This window comes from Chelmon rostratus, chromosome 2, assembly GCF_017976325.1.
Source record: "Chelmon rostratus isolate fCheRos1 chromosome 2, fCheRos1.pri, whole genome shotgun sequence".
Lineage (NCBI taxonomy): Eukaryota > Metazoa > Chordata > Actinopteri > Chaetodontiformes > Chaetodontidae > Chelmon > Chelmon rostratus.
This window is the reverse complement of record NC_055659.1, coordinates 13,816,783-13,839,199: the sequence shown is the minus strand read 5'-3', so window position 1 is coordinate 13,839,199 and position 22,417 is coordinate 13,816,783. Positions and strand designations below refer to the sequence as shown.

The 22,417-nt window shown below is 41.6% G+C and overlaps 3 protein-coding genes across 5 annotated transcripts; 1 reads left to right on the top strand and 2 right to left on the bottom strand.

The window, feature by feature from the left end:
- Positions 1-2,263: 2,263 nt before the first annotated feature.
- Positions 2,264-9,883, bottom strand: LOC121613737 (twinfilin-2). Of its 3 annotated transcripts, none has more exons than XM_041947346.1 (9): positions 9,552-9,883; positions 5,690-5,868; positions 4,900-4,995; positions 4,678-4,782; positions 4,541-4,555; positions 4,188-4,313; positions 3,871-4,021; positions 3,331-3,452; positions 2,264-2,974 (listed from the first exon to the last, which is right to left on the bottom strand). In XM_041947346.1, exons 1-9 carry the CDS (start codon positions 9,646-9,648, stop codon positions 2,807-2,809), a joined length of 1,059 nt encoding a protein of 352 aa, XP_041803280.1. In that variant the 5' UTR covers positions 9,649-9,883; the 3' UTR covers positions 2,264-2,806. The 3 variants fall into 3 exon arrangements, with proteins under 3 accessions (XP_041803280.1, XP_041803298.1, XP_041803288.1); XM_041947364.1 differs by having other exon boundaries at positions 5,690-5,863; positions 9,552-9,660; XM_041947354.1 differs by lacking the exon at positions 4,541-4,555.
- Positions 9,884-10,852: 969 nt separating this feature from the next.
- wdr82 (WD repeat domain 82) lies at positions 10,853-15,069 on the bottom strand. The gene is made up of 9 exons (XM_041947376.1): positions 14,699-15,069; positions 13,634-13,731; positions 12,918-12,984; positions 12,696-12,795; positions 12,468-12,584; positions 12,195-12,350; positions 11,934-12,003; positions 11,462-11,604; positions 10,853-11,071 (listed from the first exon to the last, which is right to left on the bottom strand). The coding sequence occupies exons 1-9, from the start codon at positions 14,857-14,859 to the stop codon at positions 11,042-11,044; spliced, it is 942 nt and encodes a 313-aa protein (XP_041803310.1). The 5' UTR covers positions 14,860-15,069; the 3' UTR covers positions 10,853-11,041.
- Positions 15,070-15,171: 102 nt separating this feature from the next.
- glyctk (glycerate kinase) lies at positions 15,172-19,205 on the top strand. Its single transcript, XM_041960703.1, has 5 exons — positions 15,172-15,523; positions 16,911-17,296; positions 17,383-17,534; positions 17,619-17,794; positions 17,889-19,205. The coding sequence occupies exons 2-5, from the start codon at positions 16,935-16,937 to the stop codon at positions 18,771-18,773; spliced, it is 1,575 nt and encodes a 524-aa protein (XP_041816637.1). The 5' UTR covers positions 15,172-15,523; positions 16,911-16,934; the 3' UTR covers positions 18,774-19,205.
- The last annotated feature ends 3,212 nt before the right edge of the window (positions 19,206-22,417 follow it).

Below are 22,417 nucleotides of genomic sequence, written 5' to 3'. Positions count from 1 at the left end.
TTTATGTGAGAATCTGTTGTTTCGGTGGGGCACCCTGGGGCGACATAGTTGTCTCTTCTTTTTCTGCAAGTCCCTCCGAGGAAGAGCAACTCTGAATGTCTTGATCATTCACTGCAGCAGCAACAACCTGGGAAACATCGCATCAAAAGCTTGTGACATAAATGAAGCAGGGCCTGCTGCACATTCACTAAAAGTTGCTTGTATGAAGTCAGACTTATTTGTATATCCCAAAAGTCAAACTCATTATATGTCTCAATGGGCTTCACACCCCCTGGGAAAAAGATAAGGAAAAACTCCAACAGAAAAAAACTATATAGGAGGAAAAATGGAAGAATTCTCGATGGTCTACTCGAGCGATCTCCCTCAACAAGGATGCCAGTCACCCAGAGATGACAGTGGAGAACTGCTGTCAAGTTGAAGAGATAAATAAGAAAGACACAGGTTAAAAGTCAGAGGGGCACATTTGTTGCCTGTATACAGACTTCCAGTTCTACAAGTTCTACAAGATGGAAGTTCCACAATGTTGCTTTAACTCCACAGGTGCACTGTGTACTACTGGCAGAGCCACAGGTAAGATATATTTCACAATATAAACATAACTGTCCTGAAAGAAAACTGGGCCCCTGGGACAGTGTTTGAAACTATCTGGAAACTGCTGATAAGGTCTAATTCACCACCAATTTACTACTTTTGTTTTTCACATATGAATGCTACTGCCTTTTAAATGAAATATTCTCCAAAAGATTTGACATTTTATTTATCTTCCTGAAGCTGTCCCGCCACCTCTGTGCACAAGTTAATTTTAATAATTTCCAGCTGCGACTAACTCGTTCGCTTCAATTATGCAATGGATTGCAGGACAGTTGTGCCTGTCAGCACCACAGCCCACAAACCAACACCACATATTTGTACACTGATACCTTGAATATGCTCAACTTTTCCTCTGTGAACTCGGCACTTACGCACAACTTACTACGCATTAATGAGTGAAGTGATATTTGGCACACGCTGAATAACTGCTGTCCTCTTCCAACAGCGGGGCATTCCCAGAAGATTCTGAGAAAAGCTTTAATTGCCTAAAATCACCAGCATAAATCCTTCCGTTGTGTGAGAGAAAACCTTATTCATCATCAGCAGAGCTTTGTTCTCAGGGAACAGGCCTGGAGAGGACTGCTGATTAAGGCTGTCCTCCACTGAAGATCTAGAAATATTTTGTTGCAGGGCACAGAAATGTGACCATCATCTTCAGTCATACTAGGAGCTGGGTGGTCGGCTGGAAAGTCACTAAGTTCACCGCTTTGATCTAAACAACTGCTGGTTGGATTGGTATGAACGTTTGTACAGACATTCATGGTCCCCAGAAGATGAATCACACTGGCTTTGGTGATTACCGACTTTTCCTCTAGCACCACCATGAAGTCTGCATTTGCAGTTTCGAGTAAAATGTCACAACAGTTCCTGGATGGCCATGAAATTTGGTACATAGATTCATGGTCACCTCAGCATGGATCTTGAGTTGCTAGTAGGTCAAAGTTTTCACTTTCCCAGTGAAATGTGTTGACATATAGTTGGTGTATTGGCACAGTTTTGCACATACATTCATGGTTCTCAAATGATGTAATTATAGTGGAACTGCCCCCATCAGGTCAAAATTTTACATTGTCCAATACTTTGGTTTATGACCAAATACCTGTGTGCGCATTGCCTTTAGTCCTATTTAACAAACGTTAACATGCAAATACGCTAAACTAAGATTGTTAACATGGTAAATAGGCCTATTAGACCTCCTAAACATCAGCATGCCGGCATCACCATTGTGAGCATGTCCAGCATGCTGACATTAGTATTTACAGTAGCTCAAAGCACTGCTGTGCAGCCTCGCGTAGCTGCCATCACGGCTGTAGTCTCGTTTCAGTAATGACTGAACAATACCATTCTCAATAAAGACCTAAGACCATAAATGCAACTAATCCATTTAAAGTTTCTTAGTCAACCATGACCATGAAAATATCTGCATCTAACTGGGCTCACAGCTGAGATAACCTCCGAAGCAGCTTGACGAAAATGGCCAGTGGTTCTGCATTAAATAAGCCCTTACCAGTCATGAAAAGTGATTTTGCAAATAAGATTTGATTATTTCATGTCCATTGTAACCGTGTAGAATATTCACAGATGTGACGGGAAGTCCATCCGTTAAACATTGCATGCTGAGTAAAAATACACAAATCTGTACCAAGGTTTAATACCACAGTATAAACAAGATTTTATTTAGAATTTTCTTTCATATTGTTTATTTCTTACAAACATTGTTGATATAAAACCCATATTGGAGGCTAGACATGAGAACTGAAACATCTGACAATGCATTTACAATTCAATACGAGTCTATTATACTGTCAACTGCAGATGTATTTTTATAGATATAAAGAACCAGACAGATTAGCTTCACAATAACAAGGGGTCATCTGTCTGGGTTTCAGCCTCCAGACTCTTTATTTAACAGAGGAAATCATCAATAAACATGAATTATTTTCCCTTGCAGTTGTTATGTTCTCTTTGATATGTCAGATATCTTTGTATTTGTCTGTGGGATTTGATTTGTCTTAGGGGGAGACGAACCAAATATAACATAGCATATTTTCATCAAAAACATTTTGTTATATAGCACAATTGTCTCAGTAGACAAACAGCAAAGGAAATCCATTACTGTGCCCGTTCCTCTGAGCCTGATGAGGTGTTATTGGGTCTGGGCAAATGGGGAGGACTGGAACTGCAGACTTGACTGTAGGGGAAAATGTATATGCCTCTAGCTTTCCTGTATAGTCCCTCCCGGCCCCTTAATGAGGCGCTTGTGTCCCCTTTTCCCGGCTGGGCCGCGGGGCTTAGCGAAGGCCTGTTTGTGGGCGTGCTGCTTGGGGTGGACCTCGTCGTACAGAAACTCCTCCGTCAGTTCATCTCCGTTATCGATCTCCAACTGCACATAGAAGCAGAAAATAAAAAATAGGCATGCAATCCAATAATAACCCTTCTATGTTTTTTTCAATTAACAGTCCAGTTATATTTTCTGTATGTGATTCTGTTTGCCAACATGAAGATCTGAATCTTGTGTAAAAGCCTCTCCACACTGCTGAGAATACAGTTCTCATGGAAAAACACTGATTTCCCTTTCCTTATTGATTTCTGTGTGTCTAAAAGTAGTCAAATGGAAACACATTGAGTATAAAAAGACTGAAATCAACCTCTAAAACATCCACAATGTGTGAACAAAACGTAATGAACATGACCTCAGTGTTATCAGTGGTAGCTACAACCCTCTATGAAACCTGTTACCTTTTTAGCAATTTCCAAATGGTAATCTTTCTCCACCCCATCAAGTAGTCGACTCTTGCAGCTGGAATACAACATGCGCTCCTTAATGCTACAGCTGTATCCTGGCATGGAGTATATGAACACTAGAGACAAGGAAAGATAAAATTCATAACAATTGTAAGCAAATATTGTACATTGATCAGTGGTTTGACACGATGAGAGGTCCCAGAATAAATCTGGGTTGTGACCAGATGTCTAAAGGCGTAAAAAATGTTTTGTTTTATCCCCCTGTCATTAAATTTAGCTTTTTTCTTGTGAAATACTGGATACCTTCACCTCTTCATGCCTTACATGTTCTTCAAATAAAACAATGACGGATGGAAAATTAATTCACAAGAAAGTATCTCTTAATTTTAACAGGTCTCTATTGATATACATGATAGAGGATGCATTACTGCTCTCTCTGCGTGTCTCTCAGTGTCTGCAGTCCAGATGTGCACCTCTTTGTGCAATGCGTGTACAGATGGAAAAAGAGGATTATCAGAGCCACCAGTGACATACCGACAGATTCCAGGTAGTCTCCTTCGTGGGAGTGTTTGTAAAGGAAGAAGTGGTATCTGGGAGTGTCTTTGGGAACTCTGCGGGGCAAGTCGCGGGTTTCTGTCGGGTTGGAGTGGACCAGCTCGATTGTCTCCTTCTCCACATCCAACCTCTGAAGCACAATAGTAATGCACAGTGTACAGAACATTCAGTTCTCTCAGAGTAACATCTCAGACCTCCTGACACCAAACTGCTTCTGAGGACGGTTTTTGAGGAAAGCCGAAATCTTGAGACTGGAACAATGCAGCAGCCTCACTCGCGTTACTCCCGAGACTCACCAGTTGGATGTAGTTGATGCGTTTTTGGGCCAGTTGCTGCAGGGCTCTTTTGGCTGTCTCCTGCAGTGGGAAAGCGAGGCCCTGAAGTGTCTGGTGCTTACTCTCCACACTGATTTCTGTCTTCACCTGCGGGGGGCAGCAAGCAAACACACAAATCTTTCCGAGCCTGCAAAGGAACATCCAAAAACTGCTTGATAGGATAATGTGGCTTTATATTTTCTATACTGTTGTGCAAATGTATTTTCAAAAATGATCACTTATTACACCCAGTAGATTTAAATTCTCTCAGTGTCTTTCCCCATCCACCTCATATCTGGATCCATTGAAGATAGAGTAAACATGCATCAACATACCTGTTTAACGCGGCCCTGAAAAAGCAATCACAGCAAAAAATGTTACATTTCAAACAGAGGCAGTTATATTGACGACACAAGCAGACCCTTGCACATGCAGTGATGACAACACCGCTGAAGGGATGTTGACCTCTCACCTCGCTGATTTTGATCCTCTGGAGCTCCTGCTCGGCTAATGTGAGCGGGGCAGGACCCGAGCAGGACGACACATGACGCTGGTAGCCTAGCAAACAGATGTCCTCCTAGTGTTGCAAGCAAAACAAGAGGCCGTTTACAGGCAGCACAGGACGAATACCTCTAAAACACGTCATCAAAGCAAAATCTGTCTGTAAATCAAAATGTATTCAAATATTTCTGACCTCAGCTGTGCCAAATATCTCATACTTCACGTGGCCACCGCCAAACTCTTTCTTCACTGTGGCACGGGTGGCGGCATACAGCATCTTTTGTTTCACCTGTAATCATCAGAGGGGAAAATAAATGAATTCACGACAGAACTGCTAAAATGCTGATGACCACTTTCAAAACCAGACAGATGCGTTTAATTAGGTGAGCCACCTATTTTACCCGCTACCCTGATGACATCAGGATTATGATGATGTCATCAGGTGTCATCATCAGGATTGTGATGATGTCATCAGATGACATCATCAGGATTGTGATGATGTCATCAGATGACATCATCATGATCGTGATGATGTCATCAGGGTAGCGGGTTTGATTGTGAGTGTGGCTCTTATACCCATTTAACCTCTGACCTAGGCCCATACGTTTGACACATTTATGATCTTTTTGTCACATTTTGTCATTTGTGACTTTTGGACTTTTATGATGTGCTTTGATTATTCTTGTTTTTGTCTACAGTATTATCTTATTTTGGTTTTTCTAGTGGGTCTAATACAATGTTCCATTTGAAAAATGTAGGATACATATCATAACAGGATGGATTCCTCCAAAAGATCTAGGACTAGGGACTTAAAGTCAGAATACTGGGATTCTGATTCTTTTTTAATCTGACATCCCAGAGCTATAAGAAAATGCAATATTAAATGGGTGAAATACTCCTTTAAGATCCTTAAAATGTGCAAATTTGAGGCTTTCACCCATCAACAATATGGTGCAGAATGACGAATGTGTGGTACAACATACCGGAGACTGGTCAGGGGACCATGATATGAAGATCCACTCGTAGCCCTGTGCATTCTGGGAGTCGAGACGGTATAGGATGTAGCAGGGCTCCTGGTCATCCAGGAGAGGAAGCAGGAAGTGATCATAATCCTGGTCCCAGCTCTTTTCTGGCTCTCTGTAGGCCCCCAGCACCAGCTGCTCTGAAAATCAGACCAGCACTCATCACATACCTTTACCCCCTATATGTAGCATGCCCTTTGCAGAGCACATTAACACACACAGTAGAAGCTAGATGATACTGCAGTTAACAGCAGTAATGATTTATGAGTACGACCCTGATTCCAAGAAGATTGGGACGCCGTCTAAAACATTATAAAACAGAATGTGGTCATTTGCTAATCCTTCTGAACACATACTCTGAAAACAGCACAAAGACAACATATTTAATGTTTGACCTCACCAACTTCATTGATTTTTGTAATACATTTTGTAAATAATTTTGTAAATATCTGCTTATCTGATGCAGCAACATGTTTCAAACAAGGACAGGAGCAACTAAAGACTGGAAAAGTTGTGGAACATTCCAAAAACACCTGTTTGGATCATTCCGCAGGTAAACAGGTTGATTGGTAACAGGTGATAGTATCATGATTGGGTATGAAAGGGGCATCCTGGAAAGGCTCAGTTGTTCACAAGCAAGGATGGAGCGAGGTTCACCACTTTGGATAAAGGATGTTACTACATGGACTCTGGAACACTTTATTAAATCCTTGTGAATAACTGCATTTTGTTTTATTTATATTTTACACAGCTTCCTAACTTCTTTGGAATCGGGGTTGTGAGCAGATCATTGCAATTTTATTAGAAAAGTAAGTGTACACTGTTGTAGCTGCTCTAAATTATATTTTTGTTATACAAATCATAATTTGTTCATTTTTTGCATGAACACGTATCAATGGAATGGTGCCTTCAGATGCGCATATTCACATGAATTTATAAACTGCAATACACTCTGGTCTGTTCATCATAAAAGAAGAAAGCAAACATATAAAGACAATTACTCCCAATAAATTAGTTGTGTAGAAAACAACAGAAAACATAGTAATGCTATCTAGATGCTACATAAACTAGTCCTGAGCCTTTGTTTCTGGAACATCCATATTTCTCTCAAGTCATGCTGACTTTGTCTCCTTTTAAACAACTTTTGGACACTTTCAGTTACTCATTTCTTTTTGACCCTGTACATGATCATAATCAGGTCTCCACATTTTAAGAGGAGTATTTATATTGATTAATACAGTAGAAACAACATTCTATACGACTACGTGGTTTAAGAAACTAGAACCTGAGAAAGTTTTACATTTCTTTGGCTGATTAATCAAAACAACCAAATTTGCACTATGCTAATTCTCCTAATCAAATTTTTCAGCTCTGTGATCGATCATCCACACAGTGTCACTGCGCACCACTGCAGTCCGTGAGCTCTCGCTGTTCGCTCTCTGTGTTTGTGCTGTGGTGAAGAAGTCAAAGACCAGCCTCTGAGTTAAAAATATTACCTGGGTCATCTCTGAGCTGGCAACACCTGACAACCAGAACCTGAACAGCGTGGCTTATTGAAATACACAAAACCCACACATAACACCTAAAGTCTGGTGTCCTTGTCGGGTGCAGGGGGATTTCCTGACACGATGCTATTCTGAGGCACAACACATTCCAGCAAGGCACACACATACTTTCCATTAGCCATTCTCTTTCAGCCTTTATAGGCCCATGTTAGTATCAAACGGCATGTAAACTACTCACTTTAGGTGTTATGTATTGTCTTTTTTCTTTAAAAGCTTAAAACAAAGTAAGTGTGAGACAAACGCCATCAGGGGACGGTTAGGCGGTAGGAAATCAAATGGCATACCAAGCCAGCGGTGATGACACCAACCAGAATGATCTTGTTTCTCTTTTGACATTGACTCTTTTGACATGAGTGTCACCGGGCAGCAGCGAGCAACCATGTCAAGTCACATGTGGCTCAAAATAGCCAAGTGACGCCCGCCAAGATCACAGCGCTTTAGTAAGGAAGTGAAGCACAGCTGACACTCTTCTGTCTCTGTAGCGCCGAGCTCGTCTCTGTTGACATCAATATCCCAAATATGAGACCAAATATCTAATATGAAAGCATCAGTCTGCAAAGATAGACCCCCAAAAGTCCCAGAATGTGTCTGATGTGACTCAGATTACAGCCGGTCACATACCCAAACAAGATATAAACACCTCATGAACATTTCAGTCCACCTCCATCAGCTGCTACCTAGAAACCTATTGGCTCACTGACCGTTTTTCACAGACTGCTCAGCTCACGCTGTCTGCTCCGCTCTCACACAGCTGACGCAATCCTCTTTTCCTAGAATATAGACAGTCTGTAGCAGAGGTTGGCCAACATTTGTTTTTGTTTATGACCCCTGAACATGAAGCCATATCTGCTTGTGATGCCTTGACACAACATGAAACAGTGTGAACTGGAAATGATTCTTCGATGGAGCCCCGCTCTGTGCCCTAAGCATCCCTTTATTAAAAAAAAAAAAGACTCATCAAACCATGTGGATAAAAAATATTCTGTTTGCTGCCATAAAAACAAAGATTTTTAACCTGTTTTTGAAGTTATTTCCTAATTCAAACAAAGATGGTAGCTGGAAATAACATCTCATTGCTCAAATTTCAACATTTTTGTATTCTTTTGTATTCTGGTGTTACATCGTATGTGTTTGCTCTGTTCTTTTCTCATACAATCAGCTAGGAGATATGTCACTTCTGGCTACCTGCATTAGGAAATACAGGGTTAAAAATATGTTGGATTGGGCAGCAAAGCGAAAATATTTCATCCGTATGGTCAGACGAGTCTTTTGGAGCAGAGATAAGTGTCGTTAAACAACCGTCAGAGTTCTTCAAAGATCACTGATGATTCACATTTTACAGAAACAGACTGTAGCTCTCTGGCTTGAATGTAATACAAACACATGAGAGACACAAACTGGAGACAGTTTCATGTGAGTAAGTATTCAGTGAAGGGCTGAAGAAGTAAAACTAAATGCAACTTACGTATTTCACAAGAAAAAGGCAAAAATAGACTTAAAACTAAATCTAATTTTGTGTAGCAGTTTAGTATTTTAGTATTTCTTACCCCTATGATTGACTCACGACCACTTAGATTCATCTCATGACCTCTTGTGTGGGTCCCAACCCCCAGGCTGGAAACCATTGGTCTGTAGTTTAACAAGGAGTTTGCAGTTCATGAAAAAGAGGCTATAAGACTAGTTTGAAAACTTTCTGAGCCACCAAAGCCACAACGACCATGTTTTAGGGGGAGATTTTCGAGCGGTAGTTTAACGTGGGGGCTGGGACCCCTATAAGGGACCCCCCCCTTTGATTTACTTTCCTTGTGAACACTGGATACTTCCACCTTGTCGGGCCTTTAAGGAAAAACCTCTCATTGTTTGAACTCATGTCAACGCAAACACCATAACATGTGATTGGCGGTCACATTGTTTGCAGGCATTGTTTCAGTTTACGGGGTCATGACCTAAAAGCACAGGAAATAACCATCCTGGGAGGATGCACCCTCGCATTAAGAACTCGTTCTTCCACCTGATGATTCACTGAGTGTCATCATCTATCGTGACAAGCTCTGAACACTCCCAACAGATTGTTTTAAGATGGTTCTCCTCACTTTTAAAGCAATCCATCCACCACATGCTATAAATGAACATTGAGTACTTTAAAACACGCTCATACACAAAACTATCATCATGGATGATTCATATTTTACATCCAATGCCACTGAGGGCCAGCTCCTCCCGTTCAGCTCCACGGTACACTGTCCAGGGTCACTCACCATCTTGGATGCGCACCTTCATGAGGCGCACTGCTCCACCTCTTGCCCTGGCCAGGAACTCCCTGAGCTCTGGTGTCACCACCAGTGCGAGAAACATGGCGGGTCAGCAGTCTCTTCCTCCCGCCCAGCGCTGTAGCAGAGGTGCTGAGAGACGGGGAATCAGTATGCAGGACTGAAGTTCCTCAGCAACAGGCCCGGGTGTTCAGTCCAGTCAAGAGACGCCGAAGTCCAACCAAAGAAGCCTGTTGTAAACGCGTCCTTTACTTCAGATGATGTGACTAAGTACTGTTCTGACTGCTGAAGAGGCTCGCTGAGTGTGTCTGGACTCTTTGAGAGAGTGTGACGGTGTGAGAGGGGGCATCGCTCAAGTAACTAGGACAGTATCATGTGCACACAGGGAGGGAACCTGATCACCTCTCTCCCAAATTTAGCCCCAACTGGCTGACTGTCCGGCCCCGGGTGCTGGCCCGTGACACCCCCCACCACACACCAGTGCCTACAGTGCAGGAGGAGATTGTGACCTGCAAACCTAATAACCAACTTCTGAGCCAAGAACAATTTTAGTCAGATGTATTGTGACAACCAAGCATCTGCACTGTTTTAGCATTGACACGCTTGTGATCTCATTTGAACTTTATCATGTATTGTTTGAGTAAAAACACCAAAACTCTGCTGTTTATGACCTATAAGACACAATGATTTGGGCTGAGGAGCGGGGAATCAACAGGAGCATTTTGCTTTGGAAAGTTTACACAACTCACTCGACACATGACAAGTGACAGTCAACAAATTGTGTAACATGTTTTTGATGTCATGAATCACCTGGCACTGTTGACAGTGCTCTCCCAATGTCAGACCCACACATTTAAAACTGATCATCTTGATGATCAGTGATCATAAGCAAGATTATACACACACACACACACACACAGACTATAAATGAACTGTAAATATTTCCCAAATTAATAACCTATAATAATTTGTACCTCAAAAATAATTGCCTTTAAAGGTGCTATAAAACATGTGACTAATAGATCAAAGATTCTATATAAAGTTCACTATATCATCTTTGGGTTTCAGGAAATGTGTAAACTGACTTTCTGAACTGATACCAAAGTGAATTGGTGCAAAAATAAAAACACATTTCAGTGGGTTTGGTTGGATTCATTCATTAAAAAAATAATTCTAGTAAAAAAAATCAGTAGATAAACTGGATAAATGATTCTTGCAACATTGGAATGGATTATGCAATATGCATGTACACACACAACAACACAACAATGAAGTAGACAAAACCAAAATCTTACAAAGAAATGGTTTAATGTTAAATAGAAATATAAAAAAAAGAATAGACAAAACAATCTATTTCTGCAAACTACTTATTTACAATTTGAATTGAACTCGGCAAAACTTCCTGTGAAATTTACACAGATCAGGCTGTGCTGACCCCTGCTGGTCACTTCGACTTTGGTCTTCAACAGAACCCGTCATCAGTCATCAATGGTGGGGAGCCAGAATGCCTGAAAGATGAGAAAACATTCAAATCGTTCAGTCACTTTAGAATGTGTGTATGCAATGCATAAAGGTGAGGTTTCACATTATAAGTTTTTCTTTTTACTTGAACCAACAGAATAGCGTACACCCAACTAGTGTGTTCAGTTTTAGATTTGAGTCATCGTGGACATCACAGGTGTCAAGAATAACACAAACAAAACAGCATAAGAACGTGACAAAGCAGACGATCACAAACTCCATGAAATGCTCGGTTTAGTGACATCACATTGCATATATGTGTCATTGGTACTAAAATCACCTAAAACAACTGAGGCCAACATGTTAAACCGACTGACATAGCTTCAAAACTAATCACTGAGGAATCTACTTCAGTGACCTTTTCAATCCTCACTCACCATGTTGGAACAGGCACTTGCAAACGTCATGAACTTGGGGTTAAACTGCAGGCAGGTAATTGGTCCTGTGTGCTTCCCATCTAGTAATGCTACCTTCATACCGCTCTCTGCATTCCACACGTGGATCTTTCCATCCTCAGAGCCTGCAACATGTGGATAAACAAAATCAAACATTTGATTAGGAACATATGGCGGCTCAGTCCCACGCTCTTTGAGGAAAAAATTAAAAAGTATAAAGCCTTTGTCAAAGGATTCTTGTTTGTCCTTCTGCGACACTGCACCACTGAGCAAAGCATATTTTTGTTTAAATACGCCAAGTGTTTGCTGTGCAGCATCACTAGGATTTATTTGTCTGTGTATGGCTTCGGTATAATTCTAAAGCGATTGATTTGTGGACTTCTTATACTCGTGATTAAGTCAACATGTTGGTGTCCCATCGATGTAGGCAACAACAAGAATGATCTTAACTTACCAATCATAACAAACTGAGAATCCGGAGTGAACGACGCCTCCAGTGTTACACCTTTACTGTTGTTGTAGCCCTGTGAGTAAATGAACAACAGCATCCATGAGCAGTTCATTTGTGCAAATCAACACAGTGAGTTTGTTTTGTGATGCTCATCAATTCTTGAAAACAGAAATTAAAACTAAAAAAAATAAGAAATAAATAAAATAAATGTTTTTGGAGTAATAAATGTTTCCACAGACAGTGCCTTACAATGAGTTGTCTTACCCCGAAGGAATGTAGCACAGCACCCTTGAAAGCATCCAAGATGCGAAGGGCTCCACCATTCGTAGAAAGAAGAATGAGTTTCCCGTCATTGCTGAACTTGAGTCCTGTCCACTCACATGTCCGGTCATATTGAAGCTTGAAGGTTGCAAAGGGGCCCTGTAGACAAGGGGGACCATAAATATTTAGCTTCAATTAAATGAAAGCTATTTATTTCAAATATTAGACGGATACATAAATCATGAATGGTCTCTCTCACACACATAAATGTCTTACCTTGTCAAACGACCGCAGGTCATAAAGTTTAACCATCTCTGAATTTATTCCAGCAGCAAAGATTAGGCCCTCTGGATCAAAGGAGCACACTGGCTTCCCCTGCAGGTGCATCAGACCCTAAAGTTTACAGATGACAAGAGGTCAGTATGGGTTTTATTCCTCTTTTCCAATTTACATATTAGTGCCACACCAATGGATGCACACCAAATTACCACATAAGATACTCACCTGGCAGTTAGGTGACCGCAAATCCCACAGTCTGATAGTTTTATCTAAAGAGCCAGAAATAAATGTGTCGTCCACAGGAGACATGGAGAGTGATGTCACTCTGATCACACACAAATAGAGGAAACAAGGAAAAATGAGAAAGAAATGAGAACACAGGAACTCCAACTGAACCCTTGACATCAAATCAAGGCACAGACAGACCAGCTTGAATCCAGTCCTCACCTCTTGTTATGCCCAGGAAAGTAGCGGATGTATTTGTTGTCATGAAGGGACAGGTACCGGATGGTATCTTCAACAGTAATAATAGAACAACATAATTACCATGTAAGACATCAAACATGACAAGCAACGGCAAGAAACAAACTGCCGTCCAAATATGAAGTCTATTAAGAGCAGGTCTGAAGAGTTGACTCAACCGTGGGCAAGGCAGTCACTTGTACAGTTAGCTCCTGTATGGGGCAGAATCACAGACCCTCAAACTGTACAAACAACTACCTCAGACCAAAGTGAGTAGTGATTCCCCCGTGATCCAGCAGCGGTCCACAGGGCTATGGTATCCTGTAAACATCAACCACTTGCCAATGTCACAACAGCTTAGCCAGTAAAACGTATCATAATGCTGGTGGAATTCATGTCAAGACAAGATGTCTTCTCCTGCATCACAGGGAAATGATCCAGCTGCATGAATGTATATGACAGCTGTAGCTAAGTAAAATACACAACAAACACATCTAACATCTAACCCTGTATTTCTATTATTAATGACTATTCCCATATTAATGACCACGTCTCATTATCATTCCATGTTTCATTATACATACATCTTATTTTTAAATTAATTCTGCAAAATGTTAACACCCGTATCACCTTCAGTACACACTGAAACTTCTTCATGCTATATTACAAAACAAAAACTACCAATTTGTGCATCAACATACCATCGATTTTGTTGGAACTGTAGACCACAGTGTTTGCAGCATGTGTGTACCTGATCAGATCCACTCCATACTTCTTACTGTAGAGAGTCCTCTTGGGTCTGCCATATATCAGATTAAGTGAGGGGGAAAAGGAAAGTGTGAATTAGCATTAGGATCAATAATGGATGTTAATCTGTACTGATAAAGAATGTAGTCGTGTTTTTATGACTATTATTTGCCACTGAACAAAAATACCAAGAACATTAAAAAGTTACAGACACAATACAGAATTACCTGCCTGTTTGCTTTAAATGTGTAAGTAGTGATCAGAGTTTCTTTCACTTTTGGCCAGCAGTTTTAAGACACAGTTTTAAGGTCTGACATTTTAAGAAGAGCATTTGTTATCTTTTTAATTTCAGATAAATTCTGATAAATCACCACAGGCCTGCAGCTTGCAATTATGTCCATTACTGGTTACTTTTTCTGATTCATTGACTGGTCAACAAAAACAGAGCACGCCAGTATATAAAACTGCCGCCTTTATATTGCTTGCTTTGTCCATCCCACACTCTAGTTACATAATATAACATAAAAGGAGAAGAAACAAATATTCATATTTAATATTTTTAATATTTATTTTTTGCTGAATAAGAAATGACTGGTTGGTGATTCATTTTCTTTGGATGAACTGAGCCAATAGTTTCAACATTATCTAAGATCTTAACCTGTTCATCAAAAATATTGATAGTTCCATCATTAACAAGTTAGTAGCAGCTGTGTTCCCCTAAAGGTCTGTGATCAACTCAAACATGTCTTAGTGACTGACCCATTTGAATTGTAACGTTATAACTCATAACAGATTACAGTTTGCTTCTAACAATATGGTGCACACACAACGTTGCTTACAAACACGAGAAGCTGGCAGGATTGATGTTGCAGTTGTTTTAAAACCTGCGCATACAGAAATTTTACATCTCATACAAACGCTGCTGAGTATTATCGCATTGCAGCAGGCCTCGCTAGCTAGCATAGCAAGTAGCTAACGTCAAAAACAATAGAGTAAAAAAATACAAAACCCGCTCTTACTTTCCCTCTTGGCAGTCGTACAAGACTAACGAATCGTCGTCGCTGCTGGAAATAATCGTTTCTCCGTTTGAACTGAAGTCAAAACAATTAATTTTGTCTGAGTTTTCTCGAAACACCTTAGCAACTCTGAAGCTCCGCAGCACATTGTCCGTCAGCTTCATGATGGCCTGTCTGTGTCTGAGGGGAAGCAGGCCCTCGTTTTACTTTAAATCGGCGTACAGATGCCCCTTATGGTAATTCGTATGTATGTATATGTAATGGTGCTAACAAGTCATTTTAAAAAGAAGTCTGGTTCAAAAACAGCGACGAAAGCCCGCCTGTGATACTCCTGATTCACGGGAGTAAAAGGAGGGAGGAAAAAGCACCGCCTTCGCCACGTCGGTGACGCGCATATTCGTCGTCTGGCACGCGCATTGATCGGAGATCACATGACGAAACAGTTGTCGCGATATTTGCACCCTGGCTGTAAATAGTGGTGTGTGTGTACAAATTCAACAACAGTAACAACAAGAGGATTTATTGTATTCCTGAACACAATGAATTAACAAAAAGGGACTCCGGAGAGGCAAGTCGAGGAAACAGCAAGTGTTGATCAAGGGTTGACTGTCACCTGCACCCAACTGGACAATTTCTCTCCTCATCTCTGGTCTGAAACAGTGACTCTCCGGTCCAGCACTTTCTGCAACATTTAGCAGCTTGTGTTTGTCTGTCTGTTCTGTTTTCTGTCGGCTTCTAGCTTTTTCACCAGGAATCAAAATGAACGTAGGGGAAGTGACAGAGAAAAGAACAGCAGGAGTTTTGTCGTCACAGAAAGCAACGACTGAGGTATGAACCAACTTTCATTTCTCTGTTAGCCCGAGTGTTTTTGTTGAATGTCAAAAATTAGGCTTACGCGCCTTACTGACATGTTTGGGTTTTAAACACAGCATGAATGCAGGTGTGTTCACAGCTCAGAGAAATCAAGACTTGGGCCCAGAGTGCAGATGAAATCGGCGCAAACTAGTTGTAGGTTGTGTACTCGTTGAACTATGCCGCAGCATGAATGGCTCCAAAGTCTGTCTGATGCTATACTCATGGATTTCACCACTGATCTACCAGCACTGAACTAACTGCTGGTATCGCTGATCGCTCTTCGTTGTTCACCCAGTCCGGGGAGGGGAGGATAATCAAACAACCACAGAGGCACAGCTGGGTGGTCAGTGGCTCCCTGTGTCCTGTGGTCCATTCAAGTCAATCATTACACAGAGGGTACACAACTCAAGTCTGTATCTGGTCAGATTTTTTGCAACACTGCCTGACTGCTGAGCTGGAGAGCACATAACAGGCTTCCACAGGAATCCACAGGCTTTATATCCCATTTACAACCTCGGCAGGTAGGGAGCCTCATGAGGCTTGAGAAAGCTCAGTTTAACAGGGACATGTATGGAAGGTTCAGGGTGATAACATCTGTTGTTTATAGACTTTAAGACTTTTGATGATATAAACACAAAACAGTGATAACAATCTGCACAGTTTCTCCTCAACCTTTAAAAGTAAGTGAACAGACAATCAGGAACAAATTATTTATTTATGTGAGTGGCATATTTGCAATAGTATCCACACACTAACAGACATATTCAGATTTAAGATTTTAACAGCGCTACTGACCAGTGAAAGGACTGTACAGCCTATGAGCTTTAATAGTTATTACTATTTGAATGTAGATTTCTTATGGCCACTGCTAATTTTGGCTAGATTTTGACCGATGGGCTGTTACTTTACCTCAAATTTTCATCTTTTCAGTGTTAACTGTGCTTTCTGGTCACATTGTGCCAGTACTTTACCTTGATATAGCACAGATATAGTACAGTACATCATGCAGTCCAGCAGTGAACCTCTGACACTAACGGAAACCTGACACTTACACCATAAACAGAAAAATATATCGAATTTTGAGTCCATGCTACCGGTTAGAATTGCTGAAATTTTAGTTATTTCGAGAAGGTTAATGTGTAAAATGATAAACAACCTAAAATACAGTTAAGCCTCTGATTCTTCAACATTAACTTGAAAGGTAAAAGCAGCCATCTGATCAGAAATATTTGTGAACTGAAGAATGTCTGACCTTTTCTTAACTGTACATTGTCATATTCACTATGTGTGTGTTTTTTTTTAAATAACATGTTTTTGTGACAGCTGTCTCTCTAAACTGTGCCTCCATGTTATCTTTCAGGCGATTTCTGTTCAGGCCCACTGAATGTCCATGGCCCGTGTTCTTTCCCTGTTCCGGCCTCAGCCTTTTCTGGCCTTCGTGGGCAGGAGAAAACCTACATTGTGCAAAATGTCAATGGACTCCCGGGCACGTGGAGTGTTTGCAGCTGCGGTGGAAGGTGTGCAGCCAGACACTGTGGTCCGGCAGAGTGTAGAGCGCAAGGAGGACACAGTCGTTATCCAAGGTCACAAATTCACACTCAAACATAACCTGCACTTGGTGGGCTTCGGAAAAGCTGTACTAGGTATGGCTGCCGAGGCAGAGAGGATTGTCGGGGATCACTTAGTGAAAGGAGTAATAAGCGTGCCACATGGGATTCAGCAGACATTACAGCAGCATGGGAAAGAGTAAGCAAACGCCTTAGGATGTAAACAACTTAAAGCATTACATGAAAAAATAAGCAGCATAATAAAACTTCTCACTTCCATCACAGCCATCTGTTGTTAAAAGAAAACACTCGCATCGAAGTAATGGAGGGAGCTAAACACAACTTGCCTGACGCTGATGCCCAGAAGGCAGCTGAAAGGATCAAGCAGTTAGCCAGTGAACTGACGGAGAAAGACCTGCTCCTTGTCCTAATTTCAGGTAAAAATATATCTATTGCTTTTCTCTTCAAAATCAGACCTTAAAATGTAAGTTTCTAATACAAGGTGGTGAAACTGTGTCTAGGTGGAGGCTCTGCACTACTGCCTGCGCCTGTCCCACCAATCTCGCTGCAAGAGAAACTGGATGTTACCCGCAAACTTGCAGCTGCTGGTGCCACCATTCAAGAGCTGAACACTGTGCGACGTGCCCTATCTTTCTTAAAGGGCGGAGGTCTTGCGCAGTGTGCTCATCCTGCCCAGGTAACGTACTTTTCTTTGAAGCCTTTATTGAAGCTGAGAACTCATTCTAGCGTCATACTTTTAATATCACTCCTTTTTAATCACTTCTTCACAGGTCATTGCACTGATATTGTCTGATGTCATTGGGGACCCTCTGGACTTGATAGCCAGCGGTCCCACAGTGCGGAGTGAGGTGTGGCCTGAAGAAGTATTGTCAGTCCTTGAACATTACAAGCTGTTGAGCTCTGTACCAGCGTCAGTAAAAGATGTCCTTGGGGGACCTTGTATCCGGGAGAGTAAGGATGAACCTAATACACCAGGACACGTTCTCAACGCTGTGATTGGCTCCAACAGCCTTGCCCTTAAGTGTGCGGGTCGCCGGGCTCGAGAGCTAGGTTTCCGCCCTGTTGTCCTGGCACCAGGAGTGTGTGGCGATGTGAAGTCAGTCTCCAGGCTTTACGGCCTCCTGGCGCGCTTTGCCTGCTCTCGAGAGGAACCTCCTCCAGAGATTGCTGCAGAGATGCTGAGGCTTGGGCCCGACGTAGGTGTGGAGAGCTGGGACCTCTGCCGTACCATGCAGGTTTTGGATGAAGGGCGCACAGAGGGATGGGGTGCCACGTGTCTGTTAGCAGGAGGTGAACCCACGGTAGAGCTGACAGGTAAGGGTCGAGGTGGTCGAAACCAGGAGCTGGCTCTGCGAGTGGGACTGGAGCTGAGAGGCTTGGAGCTCCCGCCGAATGGTCCTGTGTTCCTGAGTGGTGGAACTGATGGTCAGGACGGACCAACCGAGGCTGCAGGAGCCATCACTGATGGGGGATTGTATGAAGAGGCACAAGCACAGGGACTGGACATCGACAACTTCCTAACCAACAACGATTCAAACACTTTTTTTACTCGTCTTTCTGATGGGCAGCGTTTACTTGTACCTGGCTTAACCTGCACCAATGTGATGGATGTGCACATGCTACTTATTCCACCAATTCCCATAATCATTAAATAATTCCAGAGCACACACAGCGATCCAAGTCTGGTGGATCAGAATAGGAACTATTAGTATTAAGATTTCAGCAAGAAAACAAATCCTTATATATTGTGGACTTTCAACTTAGCTCTAGCAAACAGATCTGTCACTGACATCAGTATTTTCAAATACAACATATTTAATATCAGTCAAGCCGTTTACAATAAACTTGCAGTCGTATTATCATCCAGCTTTGCTGCTTGTCTCTTCATGTACTTCAAGGTAAAACATTCTGATAATTTTGTCCTTAAAAATCTCAGTAAAGACACACTGCAGTACATGAATTACAGACTTCTCTTTACCATTCTAACAGCATTATAACTTGTCAGTTCTAACAGGTGAGTGTATGATGGCTTGTAAAATGCACAGGAAAATTTCAACCCTCTCTGTTTCACATTTTATTAATTCACATTAAATCATGGTAGATTTAACAAAGCTAAACTGTCAAAATGATGTATACAAATGATTAATTGGGCAGGTTCACCCTCCTCAAGTAATGAGCCACCTTTGGCTGCAATTTGAGGTTGGTTACAGCTTTGCATATCCAAACACTGCAGTTTCTTACCCATTCTTCTTTGCAAAACAGCACTTTTGAGTGACATGGGGACAGGATTAGCAGTAATTTTCTTCTTGAGCTTCAAATTGTGTATTGGACTGCAGTGTGGATGCTGAATTGGCCACTACAGGACAGTAACATTGTTGTCTATTTCTAGGTAAAATGCAGCAATTTTCCCTGAATTTTGTGACATTCATTTTACCCATCGCCATCAAAAGCCACAAGGGCCTGCTGTTCAGAAACCTCCTCACAACAGACCACCACACTTCATGGTGGGTTACTAATCTGTTGTGGCACATCCCAGATCTTGTGCAAGTTTTTTTTCCCCTGGTAGCTTCAGCTGGTGAAGCGTGAGGGAAGAACATGTTGTCTGTACTGTCTCCCTTCTCAACAGCCATACTTACAGTGACAACTGCACCATCATCATTAATATCAAGCACCTTAGAAATTATTTTGTATCCTCTCCCTAATTCTTACTTTGTTACAGATTTCGTAAGAACTTTCCTTTATCTTCATGATGTTATTTTTGCCAAGAAATTAACCAGCTTTTGATCCTTTCAGACACACATTGTAAAATCATCTTCACACCTTGATTACACTCAGGTGATTTTCATGCAAAATGGGGATCTAGGTGTGTCATAAACAGGGTGAATGTGCTGGTGTAATCAATTATTTTATATTGGCACCCAACTTTGATCAGTTCGTAGATGTCTTTTCATCTCGATGTGGCACTTTGCAGCGAGTCAATGTGAACAAAATTAAAGAAACATGAAAAAGTCAAAGGATGTGACAGGCACCCTGTATCCCCTATTGAATGCATTTAAAATTTCACAGAAAAATCATGGACTATCAACTGCTTTTCATGGATCTGTATTCAAGAAACCATATACATTGTTTATGAAATAGCAGTAATAGGAATGACCCTGTCCACTGCAAGATACCCTCCTAATCATAACCAAGCACATGCACATCCTTCAGAATCACCATGAAAAGAATCCATCTACGATCCTGCGTGTCCTGGCTTGAGAAGTACCTTTTTCGTTTCCATCCATACATCATTCAAATGAAGTCTTGCTCACGGTCAAAATGAAACATTTCGTGTCTGCTATAAAACAGTATTCTTAAAGCACCTTCAATTTAAACACAAACCCATCAATATTTTTCCACAGTTGTACTGAAGTGTCTTTGAAAAAAAAAAAAAAACAAGGGGGAAGAAAAAGTTGACCATAAAGCCAGGGACATCATCATTTAGGTATTCATGCAAACTAAGGTTCTACTCAATGACTACTGCTGACAGGCCAAAATAAATAATCTCATGGCACTACATTGTTGATTTGATGGATATCAGTGTGTAGCTTGGTATGCATGAAAAATAATAACATGTTTCTGCTGGCAGTCAACAGAGGGTGCATGCAGCTCGAATTCACGGAAGAAGCTTTGTTATCAGCAAAACTTGAGGGTGCATTCAATTTCTCTGGGAGATGTGAACTGTCCAGCTCTCACTTGAGTAAAGTCCAAAGTCCAAGACCATTGTCCTGTTAATCTCGATGAGTCTTCAGGGTTTCTCCTGCCCTACTTTCCCTGCAAGAATAACAATGTCATTACCAATAAAACAAATTGCATGAAGGTAAAACATCTATAATGCTATCACACAGTTTCTACCTCACCGCGATTAGTGATAGATTGGCTTTACTTGCTGTAGCTTCAACTATGAGAGCATAAGTACACAGTATCCATTAAACTGTGCAACAAGAGGCAGTTTCTCTAGATACTCGATCAATCAGAAGGCGGCCACAATAGAACACACGCTAGACTACAATCCTAAATCCGGCTTCTGTCCTGATGGTGTCCCATCCGTACTTAGACTTCAGAGCACCAGACAGTGTGTGGAAGGAATCTACCTGATGAAGCGACATGGATGCTCGGAAACCTACCATCCACTCAGGTGAGGTGCTGTATCAGGTGTGCCTCCGTTCTGTCCAGTCCCTGAACACCAACACCAGAAGACAGAAATGAAGCTAACGTGGCTAGCACTACATTAGCACGTGAAACAGATAAGGTCGAACAAAACTTACCCTGTCGGTAATACATATCGTTCACTGTATTCCCGTAGACTTTCCACGCAAAGTGAATTGCGATAAGACTAAAAATTAACCAGCTGAGTAATATTTTGAATATGGAGACTCGCATGTCGTTGGCGAGCCAGTCGTCAACAAATTCCGAGAGGAACGACAAGCAGCTGTCACCGATACGGGACAAAAATTCAAAATCCCACGGTTCCTCCATAGCACCCGGTTTTTCAGCGCATATAAAATCAACTGAGTGAACTGTTTATCCAATGGATAGTTTAAAAAACATCACTTCGGTTAGGTAACGTATGACATCTCTGTCGCCACACGGTTACGATGTTTATATCGTTGGTGCGGAATGAAGAATCGGAGATGACGTAGGTTACGTAGCGCAACCCCGCTAGCTCGGCATGGTGGACATCCTTCACAGAAATATTTTATCTTAAGATAAACAACTGATCTAATTGTTGTTATATTGTTATATTTACGCGTCTACAATACAGCCCACTGTTTACTACGTTTTGCAACTTCAAACGAACGTCAGCGACAGAATAATAGCTAACTAAGGTCGTTGCCCCAGCTGTGAGCTCAAAACTCCTGTAACGTTCCCTAAGCAAAGTGTGGGGATAAACTAAAACTTTATATCTTAACTGCTACCCAGCACTGGGTTCCATCTTCAGCTATATTTTCAGAATCCCACAGAAGTCTGCTGTCTGTCAGGAGTGACAGAATGCGCGTCCGGAATGAAGCTAACGTTTAAATACAGCACTTTCGCGCTAGCTATGGCAGGCCGGAGCTGCGACACTTAAGTCTGGAAATACTAGATTTAAACGTTACTGTGGGCCGAGTAAATGATTCCTCGTTCCGGACAAGCGGTAGACCTTTGTTTGATGAAGAAAATCCCACTGAAAATCAAACTGGCTGCTGGATAAGAGATAAAAATCAAATTAAGTTTTTCCTGTAAGGGACGCCGTGAGACCGCACAGTGTTGCATTCGG